The following is a 14,972-nucleotide window of genomic DNA, read 5'->3' as shown; positions in this document are numbered from 1 at the left end:
GAGAGATCACTAAATAGTTTTTCTAATTCCTCGCCAACGCGTAAGTGGAATTCAAATTTGCAACTTGCCATGACTAGATTTGTACTCGCAACACTTTAAATGCTACTCATGACTGAGTCTCAATACCTACATATTCATTAAAGCATTTGAATGAGAAGGTAGGGAAGGAAGTGAGAATAAGCAAATAAAATGCCCAACAAAACTTAATATTTCACCTGTACCTAGAACACGCTGCTTATTGAAAATATACACATCATAGCCTGAAGCCAGGATAATTCATCACATGAACTTGTTTGGACAGCAAAATCGCAATGCGATCTGGCACTAAACAGACCAAAATACTTTAGCTTATAACACCATTGTAACACTTCACAAGCATGTTGTAGTTGACCAGCTAAAAATACAACTGCAATTGCTAATGAATCAAACATCTGCATTTGATTCGTGACTTATTGCATAAAAAGATATTTCCTTAAGTTGCCTCATTTTTGTCAATCACCTAAAATCTATATGTTATGCTTACTATCCGATCGCCAATTGTAAGTAGTGCTTTATTCAATCTCACAAAAGTTTTAATTATATCTCCTCAAAGACCACCTCAACGTCTCTCTCGCCATTGTGTGAAGATGTGGGAGAATTGGGCAAAGTCCTAAGATTATAATTCGGTCGTTTTCAAAGCAATTTACTATTTTTACAATATTACAGCCAATGCAGAATTTACCTCCCACTATGTGGTAAGACAGCAAGCTGGAAGCTAATCTTTTTTCAGGTCAATTTGGAACTTTGACCTTGATTCTTGTTTCACATGCATGTCAAGTCTCAGATTCGCTCAACAGCCCAGTGTAGAATTCTCAAATGGTAGTTTTTCTTAAAATGCTGACAGAATTAGAAATTGACCTAACATTCTCCCACGGCTTCTTTCTTGAATTAAAGAACCACCAGTCATTCTCCACCATACCCTACTTTATATGGGTGAATTTTGTTATCCATACAATGGAACACAAGTGCAACACAAGAAAATAAGTGCAGGAGCCGACCAAAAAGTCCCTCATGCCTGCCCCACGATATAACACGATCATGGCTAACCTGCCCCAAATCTTATCTCTTTTTCTGTGGCAATTTCTCATGGCCCTCAATTCACTGATCGTTCACAGATTTACCTCTTTAAATGCTTCTTGTGACCTAGACTCCACAACACTATATGGTAAAGAATTCAAAAGAAACATTTAAGCATTTCAGTTTTGAATGACAGTCTGCTTTCCTTGCAATTATATTGCCTTGTTGGAGATCATCCCATTAGTGGAAACATCTCGATATCTACCATGTAATTCCCGCTTATTGAAACATAAGATCCTGAGACCACCCCTCATTCTTCTAAACTTCAAGCGACAGTGTTTTTAAGACATTTGTGATAAGGCAACCTTCTCAATCCAGGAGTTAGCCCAGGAAATCTAATGGTTTTCCTAACTAGTATATTGTTTTTTTAAAGACCAGAACTCCACACATTTCTCCAGGTTTCAGCTACACTAAAATCCAATGCTTTAGCAAGAATTGTTTACTTGATCAATCTTTGACTAATTCCTTAACTTCTCCATCTCAGAATGGATTAATATCCATAATTAGCCCAGAGACTCTTAGATACATTAACAACACTTCCTCTCACATTTCCTGCTCTGAAACAAAGTTCAAAATGAAAAGGTAGCAGTAGTTCATTATTCCTACCAGTTAAGTGTTATATTCAGCATTTAACAGTTGGCCAGTGTATCAAGAACCTCTACAAGAGTTATAAAACTAGAGTTTCATTTCCTTAAAATGGTACAAAGCACAGCATGACTCTACTTCTCAGCCCACATCCCTGGATGATTGATGGATTGCTCAATGATGCAGCACGCCTATAGCCACTTAACCTGCCACTACACACACATACAACAACTGGCCGGTTGGGAAGGTGGTTTAAAAAAACAGTACAGGGAGATTGTAGAAATGGTCACATTGGGACAATAGCTCTGTTTCAATGTTTGAGGTAAAGCAGAAAGTAATGAGGCCATGGGGATGAGATCAAAGTCTAGCTTGGCACTGAAGTAGGAAAATTGTCATCTCCCAACTTCACTGAACCCCTCAGCTTGCTGTTTTCCTCTACTCTTGCTCATCAGACCTAAGCTTATTACATAAAATGCTGGAGTAACTCAGCAAGAGTTACTTCAGTCTGAAGAAGGGTCCCGACCCGAAATGTCACCCATTCCTTCTCTCCAGATGCTGCCTGTCCCGCTGAGTTACTCCAGCATTTTGTGTCTACCTTTGATTTAAACCAGCATCTGCAGTTCTTTCCTATACAAGCTTATTACATTTGCCCTTCCTTCTTTACCAACTACAGACTTGCTGTCTCCCCCTTACCAACCCTGGGCTTGCTGATTTCACCCATTCCTGTATCATCCTCAGACACTACACCCTCACCCTCTACCAGCTCCAGGCTTGTTGACCCCTTGTCCTCCACCAGCTCCAGGCTTGTTGACCCCTTGTCCTCCACCAGCATCAGGCTTACAGCCCCTCTCCCTCCTCCACCAGCCCCAGGCTTGTTGCCTCCTTGCCCTACACCAGCCCCCTCCCTGCTTGTTGCAAGCCTCCCTCCTCTGCCAGCCCCAGGCTCGCTGCCCCCGTGCCCTCTGCCAGCCCCATGCTCGCTGCCCCCTTGCCCTCTGCCAGCCCCAGGCTCGCTGCCCCCTTGCCCTCTGCCAGCCCCAGGCTCGCTGCCCCCTTGCCGTCTGCCAGCCTCAGGCATTGCCTCCCCCCCTCCTCTGCCAGCCTCGGCCGCCCCCTCTCTCCCTTCCTCATCTGTCAACCCTGGGCTTGCTGCCGTCATCTGTCAACCCTGGGCTTGCTGCCCTCATCTGTCAACCCTGGGCTTGCTGCTTTCCCTCTACCAACCCTGGCCTTGCGCTTCTCCCTCTGCCAACTCCGGGCTTGCTCTCCTCCCACGTTCTTCAGCCCAGCTCTCTCTCTCTCTCAGGCCAGGTCCCCCCACACCCCCATTCCTCTCCAGAGATGCTGCCTGTCCCGCTGAGTTTCTCCACCATTTAGTGCGTATCTCCACCCGCGCTTTACCTGCTGCTGCCTCCGCCTCGAGCTCCTGCAGTCGGTTGACAGTCAGCTGACCGACCGACCGCCCGCCACGCACGCGCGCGCACTCCGCCAAACCGCAAGGGGCGGGCCCACACAAAACGCACACATTACTCGCAGCTAATTTATATACTTTTAAAAATTACTGGCGGAGATTAAGATCTGAAAGTAGAAGCGATCGATAAAATTAAAAAAAACTCGTTTTCCCTAAGAGAAAAAAAGCTTAACGAACGGATGACGTCAGCCAATGTTTCTTCTATTCCGAATACTGTCCATTACAAATATAAATTACTATTCGGGTTTGGTTATTTGTTGAGATGCATCGTTTGGAGCGGCTGGTCGTATTTATTATCCCTTAAGTCAAATTGTCTGAAACGACCCCTGTCACGTGATGGACGGTTACCTCCCACAAACATATGTTTTTAATTCTATTTAGTGAAACCACACAACATAAACCAAAGATCTTATAGATCTTTGACATAATTGAATTGAATTGAATTGAATTGAATTGAATGCCTTTATTGTCATTCAGACCTTACGGTCTGAACGAAATTTCGTGCCTGCAGTCATACATACAATCATACAATAATAAACATCAATAAACACAAATTAACACCACCACAGTGAGTTCTCCAAGCACCTCACTGTGGTGGAGGCAAAAATCTTAGGGCTGCAGTCTCTTCCCTCCTCTTCTCCCTCTGCGCTGAGGCGATACCCCACCGGGCGATGTAACAGGCGTAGACCAACACCTACAGTTCCTTCCTATAGATAAACGTTTGTTGAGAATTTATTATTGTATTGCATAGTGTAACAAGGTCTTATATTGTATTATGTCACAATATCATGAAATAATATATCATGTAATAATGTTGATAATATGTATTAACGTACGATGTATGATAGGTGGTATATGGTATTATGCATCAACATTATGCTGTAACACATAACTATTATTCTTATTGGATATGTAAAGCCAATTAACAATTGTTATAAACTATAACAAGTGGGGATGGAGGGGTTTTGGGATTGGTGTGTGGGTAGGTGGGTCAATGAGAGCCTCTATGTATGTTATGTCTTGTGCTGTATGTTCTACGTTGGACCCCCTCGAAAACGAGATGACTGTCCATCTCAAGGGGTTATCCATGAATAAACTTGTTTCATGTGAAGATCAGAAAATTATAAAGCAGGAGCGTGTTAAAAGATCGGGGAGACTCGTTCATTTCTCTCTTTTAAATGGTATGCACACAATTTGAAGCGAATTTAAAGGACATATGAAAGGAAATAAACTTAAATGAAGATTAAAGTGGCGGCAGTTCATTGCGAATCGTTATTTCTGAGAGATTTTTGTTGCGTTCGGCTCGATCCAGGGACATTTTAATTAAAAGCAAAGTACTACCGATCATGGACATTTGAAATCAAACACGAAACGTTGGAACCATTCGGCAAAATAGAACGTGGTCATATAAACTGTTAATATTTCAGCATGCGACTTGAGTTCCGATTTGTTTAGCTTAGATTCGGATCCCGTTCTCGGGTCCCGTTCGTCCTGGCTCGGGAAGACTCGGGTCATGTTCGCCCGGGCTCTGGAAGACTCGGGCCCCGTTCGCCCAGACGCAGGACGTCCCGGGTCCGGTCCTCCCGGGATCGGGAAGATTCGAGTCTCGTCCGCCCTGGCTCGGGACGACCCGGGTCCCGTTCCCCCAGACTCGGGGCGTCTCGGGTCCGGTCTGCCCGGGATCGGGAAGACTCGGCTCATGTTCGCCCGGGCTCGGGAAGACTCGGGTCCCGTTCGCCCGGGCTAGGGACGTCTCGGGTCCGGTCCGCCTGGGATCGAGAAGACTTGAGTCCCATTCGCTCGGGCTCGGGAAGACTCGGGTCCCGTTCGCCTGGAGTCGGGACGTCACGGGTCCCGTCCGGCCGCACTCGGGAAGACTCGGGTCCCGTCCGCCCGAGCTCGGGACGTCTAGGATCCCGTTCACCCGAAGTCGGGAAGACTCGGGGGCCGTTCGCCCAGGATCGTGAAGACCCGGGATCGGGAAGATTCGGGTCACGTTCGCCCGGGCTCGGGACATCTCGGGCCCCTTTCGTCCGCACTCGGAAAGACTCGGGTCCCGTCCGCCCGGACTCGGGGAGACGTGGGTTTCGTTCGCCCGGACTCGGGAAGACTCGGTCGTGTTCGGTGAGGTGCGAGTGGAGCGTTGGCCCGGAGGTGGGGTTAGAGGTCGGAGGTGAGAGTGGGTGGCGCGGAGCGGAGGGAGCGCGGCGAGTGGCATGTGTTAGAGAGGAGTTGGGCGATTACCTTCATCCCCTACCCGCTCAGTTAACAGGTGAAGACGGACAAGCGCCCGCGCACCATGAAGGGGTGAGTGGGCGAGCGGGCCAGGCCTGTCGGGCTTTTCGTTGGTGGCGGGAGTTGCGCGCTGAGTTTTTAGTCAAGTTGTTGGAGTTGAGGCCTCGGGCTGCTGTCGCTTCTGACTGTGCGGCTCTCGGCCTCTTTCTGCTATGGCTCGGGGCGCTGCCTTCACACACAGCTTTCCATATCTATCCAGGAGCAGCAACATTGCCGCCTCAGAAAAAATATTCCTTTAGGGTAGTTTTTTTTTTATGGCTCCCGTAAGTCTATTAATTGGCCAAATCTGCCGAGTTTGGGCCAAATTTTTGTTGTTTGTACCTATACACGACGAGACACTTCAAGTTTATTGTAATATTTCTGTTATTTTGTACATTTAGATTGGAATATAATTTTTATGTCGTGCAATGGCTATTCATCTATTTCTGCCAATTGAACGACCCAGGAACATATTCACTAGCTAGTGGGTATTTAATATTTTAAAGTCTCTCGTGTGAAGCCTTGGCCTAATTGTGTATCGTTTTATTATTATAGATTTAAAAAAATGTTATGTCAGCCAATAACAAATTGGGATGAATGAAGAAGTTTGCACACAAGCGTTCTTTAAATGTGCAGTCTGGCATTTATTGTTGCTTCATCAACTTGCAAAAATGTCCTCAAAAGTACTTAACTGAGTTTTTTTCTTAAATTTATATTTATATTCAATTTATATTCCTACTTTTTGAGTTGCAATGGTTATATAAAAGAAAAAAATAGTTTCAGATGCTTATTGGCTGAAAAGGGGAAGTCTGAGGCTGTGCAACAGGCAGTGTAAATTGATTTTATTTTTCTCATGCTCTGGGATTAGTTAAAATTATTTATGTTTAAATTGAATGAATGTAACATTTAATGTTCCATGTGGCCTATTCAACTAATTGCACTGACAACAATCTGCCACTTGTGGCTCATTGGGAGGAGTCCTGTTGTCTCGTGAGTCAGGATGTTGTGGGTTAAAGTCTCACTCCAAAGACTTAAAGCGCAAAAAGTTTTAGACCAACATTTCCAGGGCTGTAGAGAATACTCTTGTGAAGGAGGTGCCACCTTTTGGTGTGGATGTTAAATAGAGGCCCTGTCTGCTCTCCTTTTTGATCATGTGTTGCTGTTATAAATGAGTAGAGGAATTGTTTCTTGTGTTGGGCAGTATTTATTGCCTGACCAACATTGCAAAAATTCTCATCTGGTCTTTATGGCCTTGTGGTTTGTGATAACTTGCTGTGTGCAAATTAGCAGCTGATCTTTCCTCCAACAGTAACTACTATAAAGTGGAAGGGATGACCAGAGGTTACAAAAAGTGGTCTAATGGAGCCACTAATTCATCCCTCTCTCTGGCAGCTGCCTGAAACTGAACCAGAGCACTGGCAGCTTTATGTCATATTGAACATGATTAATTTTGAACTACATATACATTCCATCAATAAAACCTCCTCTAATATTGCCCATCTTTGGCCTTGTGTCAAACCTGCTGTTGACACCCTCCTCATGCCTTTTTAGACACTTCTGATATTCCTGTTGGGCCGGGGCCCTTCACTTTCTTACTTTAAACATGAAGTATAACAATTCAACTGCCCATATTCTAATTTACATCATCTCAGGAAAGTCAGCTGCAATTCTTACAGAGTACTCACCCCATTGTGAATCTAGTGGATTGTTAACTTTTTTCAGGTTGAGTAATGTGCAAGTTGGGATAGGAATCAATTTGATGTTGGCTATTTGAACAAGCACCGACAACATCCATCATCCACAAACCAGCTCAATCGGAAGTGATGTTTTCAAGTGAAGTGGTGGCATGGGCAAAGCTTTGCTTAGTGTACTGCTTAAAATGTAATCCATAATCATTTTGGATAAATCCTAAACTATTCCCAGCATTGGTGTTTTATACTTTCAAACAAATAAGAACCAAATAAATCCAGGTACAGTTTTTAAAGGTACATCTTCTTTCAAGTCCCACATTGAGATTGGCCTTTCCTATCATTGTAATCTATAGTTCACCAAGAATCCTGCATTATTCCTGTTCTAGTATCCATAATTTCATTTGCCCCATCACTGGTGATCATGCTTTCCTTTGACAAGGAACTAACCACATGAATTAATTTCCTGCACCTCCTTGCCTCTAGTTCTTTGAGATGTGCGAGTCTCCTTGAAACTGATTTAACGAATCAAAGCCCTCTAATGTTCTTTCTGGGCCAGCGTTAGTTTTTTATTAGATTATGCCTCTTTTCTCACAATGTTTTCCTATGTTCAGGCAAATGAATGTAATTTGCTCTGTTGAGAAACTAGGAATTCTATGCCATTTCACTGCCAGTGATCAATTACGTTGAAATACACAAAATGTGTGGAGATGATCACTATTTAAAAAAATCCTATATGAATTAATTTTTCTAAAACAAACACACAGCTTGGTATCGAGCTTAGTTAATAGACGTGCTAAGTGTACGGTGTTACACATAGCAACTTGTTGAAGGGATTTTTAAAAAGTATTTCATTGGAAAAGGTGGGGCTTATGGCGATTGCATGTTAATAGTACATCTGAGATGATTGATCAAGGCGTGAACCTATTGAAGAGATAGGAAAGGAGTGAACATAAGAAGTATGTACGAAGGAACTGCAGATGCTGGTTTATACCGAAGATAGACACAAAAAGTTGGAGTAACTCAATGGGTCAGGCAGCATCACGTCAAGGGTCTCAACCAGAAGCGTCACCTATTCCTTTTCTCCAGAGATGCTGCCTCACCTGTTGAGTTTTGTTTCTATCTTCTGAGTATAAGAAGCTGTTTTATTTGTCACCACTTCTTGTAATGATTAATAGTATGTCAGAATAGGAGAACCGGGAGTGATGTGGGTAGTCCATAGATTGGATGTGATCAGTTACTTAAATGTGTGAAAACTTGTGCTTGACGTCCACTGAAGAAATATGTGTGAAGTGGGCCAGCTAGACTTACTTCACACAACAGACACTATGTAGGAACAAGAAATAGTGCTTTTGGGTAATAGCACATTGATATGGGAAACTCCAGAATGTAAACACAATGTTAAAGACTTCAGATATAGGAAACATGAGCTACTGAAAGATCAGTCTGTTGTACAAATAGGCGGTCTTTAAAAAAAAACACATGTTGGGTCATTTGAGAGAGTTTACCTAAGAGGAGCTAGGCAGAAAAAAAGAGGAATGGAATGTGAAAATGACACAACATGAAGTGCTGGAAATGAATGGTGTTTATATATTAAAAGGGAAGCTTGGTACACACAAAGGACTGAGAAAAACTTCTCTAATGGGCCTGTCCCACTTAGGCGAGTGCAGGAGCCTCTGCGCTCGCCACATGTTCGCTGATGGTCTCTGGTGAGTCTCCTTCATGGTCGTGAGAGGTTCTCTTTCAACAAAAATTGGTCGCCATGGAGAAAATCTTTTATTCTGTAATCGTAGGTGCAGTTGTAGTGGGGTCACCATGTAGTTATGGGTAGTCGAGGTAGTCAAAGGTAGTTTTAGTTAATCGCCTTTTCATTGGCTCATTGGGGGGGAAAAATGTAGGCAGGAGTTTTAGGTTAACCGACCAGTAAGTTAAATGTCGGCTGAACTTCACAGCTGTGTATCCCTGGCTTCTTAAAAGTTGTCTCCACCCCTTCTCCCCTCTTTTAAAGGACTTACCGTACACTGTGCTAGCCGTCTTAATTACAGCGCCCATCTTGCTGTTCATCGCGGTGTGTGTCTGTATCACCTTGGCTTTCTACCGTGGGAATTTTAGACAGCGCTCCCCCGCTTGTCCTGGCCCCCGCCTTTGCGATGTGTTTGTGTGTTCCACTCTGACAATCGCTGTTCCAGTTCCTGGTTTTTCAGGCGACTGTCGGCAATTTGACAGTCGCCGGCAGTCTGCTGAAAAATCGCCTAAGTGGGACAGGCCCATAACTATTGTGCCTATCTCTATAACCACCTTTGCCTAATTCCATTCTTTAACAAAAATGTCCGTCAGGGTTGGCATGCAACTGGAACTGGTGGCATACATTTACCCATTTAGTTGATGAAGGCTGTGCACTTGAGTGGTGCTGCTGATGAAGCCTTGGTGTACTGCAGATGTGCATTTCATGGATGGTGCAAACTGCAGTGTTAGATATGAAAGGGGAGCCTAACAACGTGATAATTTACCTAGGGGTTATTGATCACGAGTGCACTCGTTCAGAGGGGCTCAGATTCCATAACATAAACTTGTTTGTCAAAGGGATTTCCCAACTCCCAGCTTTCGCAAGAAGTGTTCCCTGACAGCATTGCTGAAAGGCCTGAATTGTTTTAAGTTACTTAATATATTGAATCCAAGACTCCACAACAACTGTGCCCTTCTGATAGTTTTTAGTTTTGGAGATACAGCATGGAAACGGGACCTTCGGCCCACCGATTCTGTGCCGACCAGCGATCCCCGTACACTAGTTCCATCCTACACACCAGGGATGATTTACGGAAGCCAATTTACCTACAAACTGACGCATCTTTGGAATTTAGGAGAAAACCGGAGCACCTGGAGGAAACCCGCGCAGTCACAGGCAGAACGTACAAACTGTACCGACTGCACCTGTGGTCAGGATCAAATTAGGGTCTTTGGCACTATAAGGCAGCACCTCTACCTCTCCGCTGCAGTGCCGCCACTGTTCTATCTTAAATTTTATCTGAGTTGTTCCTTGGTGTCATATTGTGAATACCACAGTGAATTTTGCAACGGCGCCATACAGCTCAGGAGCAGCCCTTTTGGCCCACCATGTCCATGCCAACTTCCATGTGCTTATGCAGATTCATTTCCATTCCCAAAACGTGGTTCCCAGCCTTGTGTTTGTGTACTGGCAATTCAAATGCTTGGCTCGATCTTTAAATGTTGTGATAAAGCACCCTCTGGTTGAAAAGGTTCTTCCCCAAGATCCCTTCTAAATCTCTTGGTCTTTACTGTAAGCATATGCCCCTGAAATACTGCCGTTAAGGGATACGTTTTATACAATCTACACTTCCCATGCTTATAATTTTGTACATCTCTATCCGTTTCAAGGAAAACTAATCTAGCTCAACCAATCTCCCCACAACGCTTAATTCCAGGCAATATCCTAGTGAATCCACTCTCCAATGTATTCCTGGCCTTCCTGTAGTATGGATGAGAACTTTACACAGTACTCCAGCTGTAGGCAAACCTGGTTTTGCCGTAACTCACTGCTCTCGTATTCTGTGCCCCAATTAATGAAAACAAATATTCTGCACACCACCACTTTTATCTACCAGTGCTGCTATCTTCAGGCATCCTTGGATTTGTACAGTGATGTCCCTCTGGTTCTCAATACTCACTTGGGCTCTACCATTCTTACTGTGTCCTACCATTATTATTTGTCCAAAAGAGCATCATCCCTCGTTTATTAGGATTACATTTAATCTGTCATTGCTCTGCCCATTTACCAACTGATCAGTTACATTCTACAGCCTTTGTCCTCATCAATATTACTGATGTTTATGTCATTTGCAAATTTACTAATACAATCTGCACCTATATCAAAACTGTTAATACAAATAGCCAGTGTCCCAGCACTGATTCTCGTGGTACATAATTGGTTATAGGCTTACAACCACAAGTCAGTTTACGATAACCAAGCTGTTTTTGGATCCAACTTTCCGTGGATTCCATGGGCTCTGAATCTTTGGGACGTCTCTCGCCGTACCTGGTCTAATGGCATTCTGAATTCTATATGGACTACATCAACCAAAGTGTTCTAATCAGTTCATTTTTCTACCTCTGGAAAAGTCAATCAAATCTGACATGATCCATACCTAACAGAACCATGCAATCTAATCTAAGACCATGATTAATCCCAAACTTTGCAAGTGCCTTCCTACTAATCAATCAAATTTCCCTACCACTGATGTTAGACATTCCAACCTGTGATTAATTGGATATTAAAAAAATGTTCTATCTACACTGCAAATATTTTGTTGTTGAAAATTTGAGCACATGGCTTTCCATCTCTACATTTAAATCTTTAATACTTGAGGTCATGGCGTATTTATGTGTGATCTCTTGAGTTTGTGTTTAGTTTATTGTCACGTGTACCGAGGTGCAGTGAAAAGCTTTTGTTGCATGCTAACCAGTCAATGGAAAGACAATACATGATTACAATGGAGCCATTCACAATGTACAGATACATGGTAAAAGGAATAACGTAAATATCGTTTAATGCAAGATAAAGCCAGTAAAGTTCGATCAAAGATAGTCCGATAGTAGTTCAGGGTTGCTCTTTCGTTGTAGGACGGTTCAGTTGCCTGATAATGGCTTGGAAGAAACTGTCCTTGATTCTGGAGATGTGCGTTTTCACACTTCTATACTTTTTGCCCGATGGGAGAGTTGAGAAGAGGGAGTGGCCAGGATGTGACTTGTCCTTGATTATGCTGATGGCCTTGCCAAGGCTGTGTTAGGTATAAATGGAGTCAGTGGAAGGGAGGTTGGTTTGTGTGATGGTCTGGGCTGCGTCCACAATTCTCTGCAATTTCTTGTGGTCTTGAATGGAGCTATTCCCAAACCATGCTGGGATGCATCCTGATAAAATGCTTTCTATGGTGCATCTGTAGAAGTTGGTGAGAGTTGTTGGAGACATGCCAAATTTACTAAGCCTTCTGAAGAAGTAGTCATTGGTGTGTTTTTTTGGCCATTGGTCCAGCAGCTGTTGGTTATGACATTTACTCCTAGGAATTCGAAGCGTTCAACCATCTCTACTTTGGCTCCATCAATACAAACCAGTGTATGTGTACCGTTTTGCTTCCTGAAGTTGTTCACTATCTACTTTGAGAGAAAGGTTGTTGTCTCGACACCAGATCACAAGGTTCTCCATCTCCTTCCTATCTCCTCATTATTTAATATCCATCCCACAATGGTAGTGTCTTCTGCGGATTTACATGGCTGCGCATTTGTAGGTGTACAAGGGTTGAAGAAGGGGGCTGAGAACGCATCCCTGCGGAGCACCAGTGTTGAGGATTATTGTAGAGGATAATTTGTCCTCTTTCCTCACCGGGGCCTGTTGGTCAGGAAGTCAAGGATCCAGTTGCAGAGATGAGTGCTGACTCCAAATCCCATGAGTTTTGTAATGAGCTTGGATGGTATAATGGTGTTAAAGGCAGAGCTGCAGTCTATGAATAGGAGTCTGGCATAGGTGCCTCTCTTATGCAGGTGTTTCAGGGATGAGTGTAGGGCCAGCGAGATGGCATAGTCTGTAGACCTGTTGTGGCAGTAGGCAAACTGCAGTGGGCTAAGGATTGACACAATGTTGGAGTAACATTGCATCTCTGGAGAGAAGGAATGGGTAACGTTTTGGGTTGAGACCCTTCTTCAGACCTTCAAGGATTGTTGGGTTTCATTGTATTAATTTGAACACCTGTCTATTTTCGCCGACTGCTCCTGTTTAGTGGTAGACACAAAATGCTGGAGTAACTCAGCGGTACATTTATGGGCCTGTCCCACTTAGGTGACTTTTTAGGCGAGTGCAGGAGACTGTGGTCGCCACATGTTCGCTGGTAGTCTCTGATGAGTCTCCTTCATGGTCGCGAGGAGTTCCCGCATTCTGGGAACTAGTCGCGGCCTCAGTATGGTCGCTGCAAATTTTTCAACATGTTGAAAATTTTTCTCTGACCAAAATTGGTCGCCATGGAGATAATCGATAATCCTGCAGACGTAGGTGCAGTTGTAGTGGGGTCGCCATGTAGTTGTAGGTAGTCGCAGGTAGTTTTAGTTACTCGCCTTTGCTGACCTGTCATTTTCATTGGTTCATTGGGGAAATATAACGTAAGCAGGAGTTTTCAGAACCAAGGATAACCGACCGGTAATGTTAAATGTCCGCCAAACTTCACAGCTGTGTATCTCTGGCTTATTAAAAGTTGTCTGGCTTCTTAAAAGTTGGCTCCACTCCTTCTTTTCCCCCCCCACCCCCCTCTCCGCCCCTCTTTTAAAGGACTTACCATACACTGTGCTAGCCGTCTTAATTACAGTGCCAACCTTCCTGCTCATCGCAGTGTGTGTCTGTATCACCTTGGCTTTGCACTGTGAATTTCAGACGGCGCTCCCCCCGCTTGCTCTGGGCCCCCGCCTTTGCGATGTGTTTGTGGGTGTGTGTTCCACTCTGACAGTCGCCGTTCCAGTTCCCGGTTTTTCAGGCGATTGCCGGCAACTTGACAGTCGCTGGCAGTCCGCTGAAAAATCGCCTAAGTGGGAAGAGCCCATAAGTCATTGGACATCAGTAATTTGCATTCATTTATATTAGCCTTAACTTGAGCTAACTGTGTGTTCGAACAAAGGTCATTGAATGCCTCTTGTAGTCCATATAAAATAACATCAGTATGCAGTTTGCATGTCCACTTCTTAAGTCAGCATGTCAAAATTATTGTTTATTATTGAGCATGTCCAAACTATTATAAGTCAAAGTTATTATGGAGGCAGAGGTAACTGAAAATTATTTAATCTGATCTTGTACCATATCTCGTGATGGCCAAGTTTGGAGAGTGTAAGAGCAGAAGATACAAGATACCTTGTCAATTGATTCTAGTTATAACATTCCAACTTTGGTGCCTTTGCTTCATTGAAGCCAAAGATCTAGTCCCACAATAATTATTGTTTACTTATATAATGTGCTTCATTATACTATTACGTACTATATCTGCCCTTTTAATGTGGGATTTGCAAACTTTCCAAACCTCTGCATTGTGAGATGTGGTTCAAGAGCAGATTCATTTTATTGATATTTTATCAGTTTATTTTCAGAACTTGCAGGAAAGAATTAGGTAATATTCAGTTGAGGAATGTTTTTGAATAAAATTACAATTAACCAACTCTCCAATATTGATACTAAAACAAGCCTTTTAAATACTGTAATTTAAAAGAAAAACTAGGTGATTTTTAGAATTGCACATTTTTTTCCAGTAGTACAGGGTATTTGGAGGTCGCCGTTTGAATTGTAGAATACCTTCAGTATTCTATGTTGATGCCCTTTGATTATTCACAAATGGTAATATGTTAATTGAATTGCTTAGATACCTCACATGGGACTTAGAGGAATTCTGACAACATTGTGGCCACTTTACTGAGACAGTTTTTAAGTTCTTGAATAAAATTCTTCAGGCATGTTCAACATCCAGTACAACTTAATTTGGAGCACGAATGGTTTATCTATGTCTCTTATTTCATTCTGAAATTTGTTAATGTTGTAGTTTTGATGCTAACATTCTGTTGAATTTCTTTTAAAATCTTTAATTCTGTCCCTACTGCTGCAACAGGCAAATTAACGAAGAAGTTTGCAGTTTATATTATCCCGTGGAGGCTGCAAATGCCACACCAGTTTATTACAATAAATGGGCAGGTTAACCCATTAAGTCACATTTACAATTATAAAATAAAAGACTGAATGGCCTTGTCCTATGCCAAAGTTCCTAATCATAGGACCAATAAGACGATAGAGCAAAACT

The 14,972-nt window shown here is 43.2% G+C and overlaps 2 protein-coding genes across 6 annotated transcripts in view; one reads left to right on the top strand and one right to left on the bottom strand.

The window, feature by feature from the left end:
- Window positions 1-3,181, bottom strand: part of atp6v1a (ATPase H+ transporting V1 subunit A) — a 41,555-nt gene extending 38,374 nt beyond the window's left edge. For 2 of the 4 annotated variants that reach the window (XR_004412382.1, XM_033023119.1), the window contains exon 1: window positions 3,103-3,172. The gene's annotated coding sequence lies outside the window, so the exon portion shown is untranslated. Of the gene's footprint in view, window positions 1-3,102 lie in introns of all 4 variants that reach the window. The other 2 variants (XM_033023120.1, XM_033023123.1) reach the window with 2 other exon arrangements.
- A 2,153-nt stretch (window positions 3,182-5,334) lies between these two features.
- naa50 (N-alpha-acetyltransferase 50, NatE catalytic subunit) overlaps window positions 5,335-14,972 on the top strand; it is a 28,186-nt gene continuing 18,548 nt past the window's right edge. Inside the window, exon 1 of one of the 2 annotated variants that reach the window (XM_033023117.1) lies at window positions 5,335-5,479. In XM_033023117.1, the coding sequence (XP_032879008.1) occupies window positions 5,472-5,479 (8 nt within the window). In that variant the 5' untranslated portion in view covers window positions 5,335-5,471. The remainder of the gene's footprint in view (window positions 5,480-14,972) is intronic. The other variant, XM_033023118.1, reaches the window with a different exon arrangement.

The sequence above is a fragment of the Amblyraja radiata genome, chromosome 6 (genome assembly GCF_010909765.2).
Source record: "Amblyraja radiata isolate CabotCenter1 chromosome 6, sAmbRad1.1.pri, whole genome shotgun sequence".
Classification (NCBI taxonomy): Eukaryota; Metazoa; Chordata; class Chondrichthyes; order Rajiformes; family Rajidae; genus Amblyraja; species Amblyraja radiata.
Note: the sequence above shows the minus strand (reverse complement) of the source record. Positions and strands in the feature narration are given on the sequence as shown.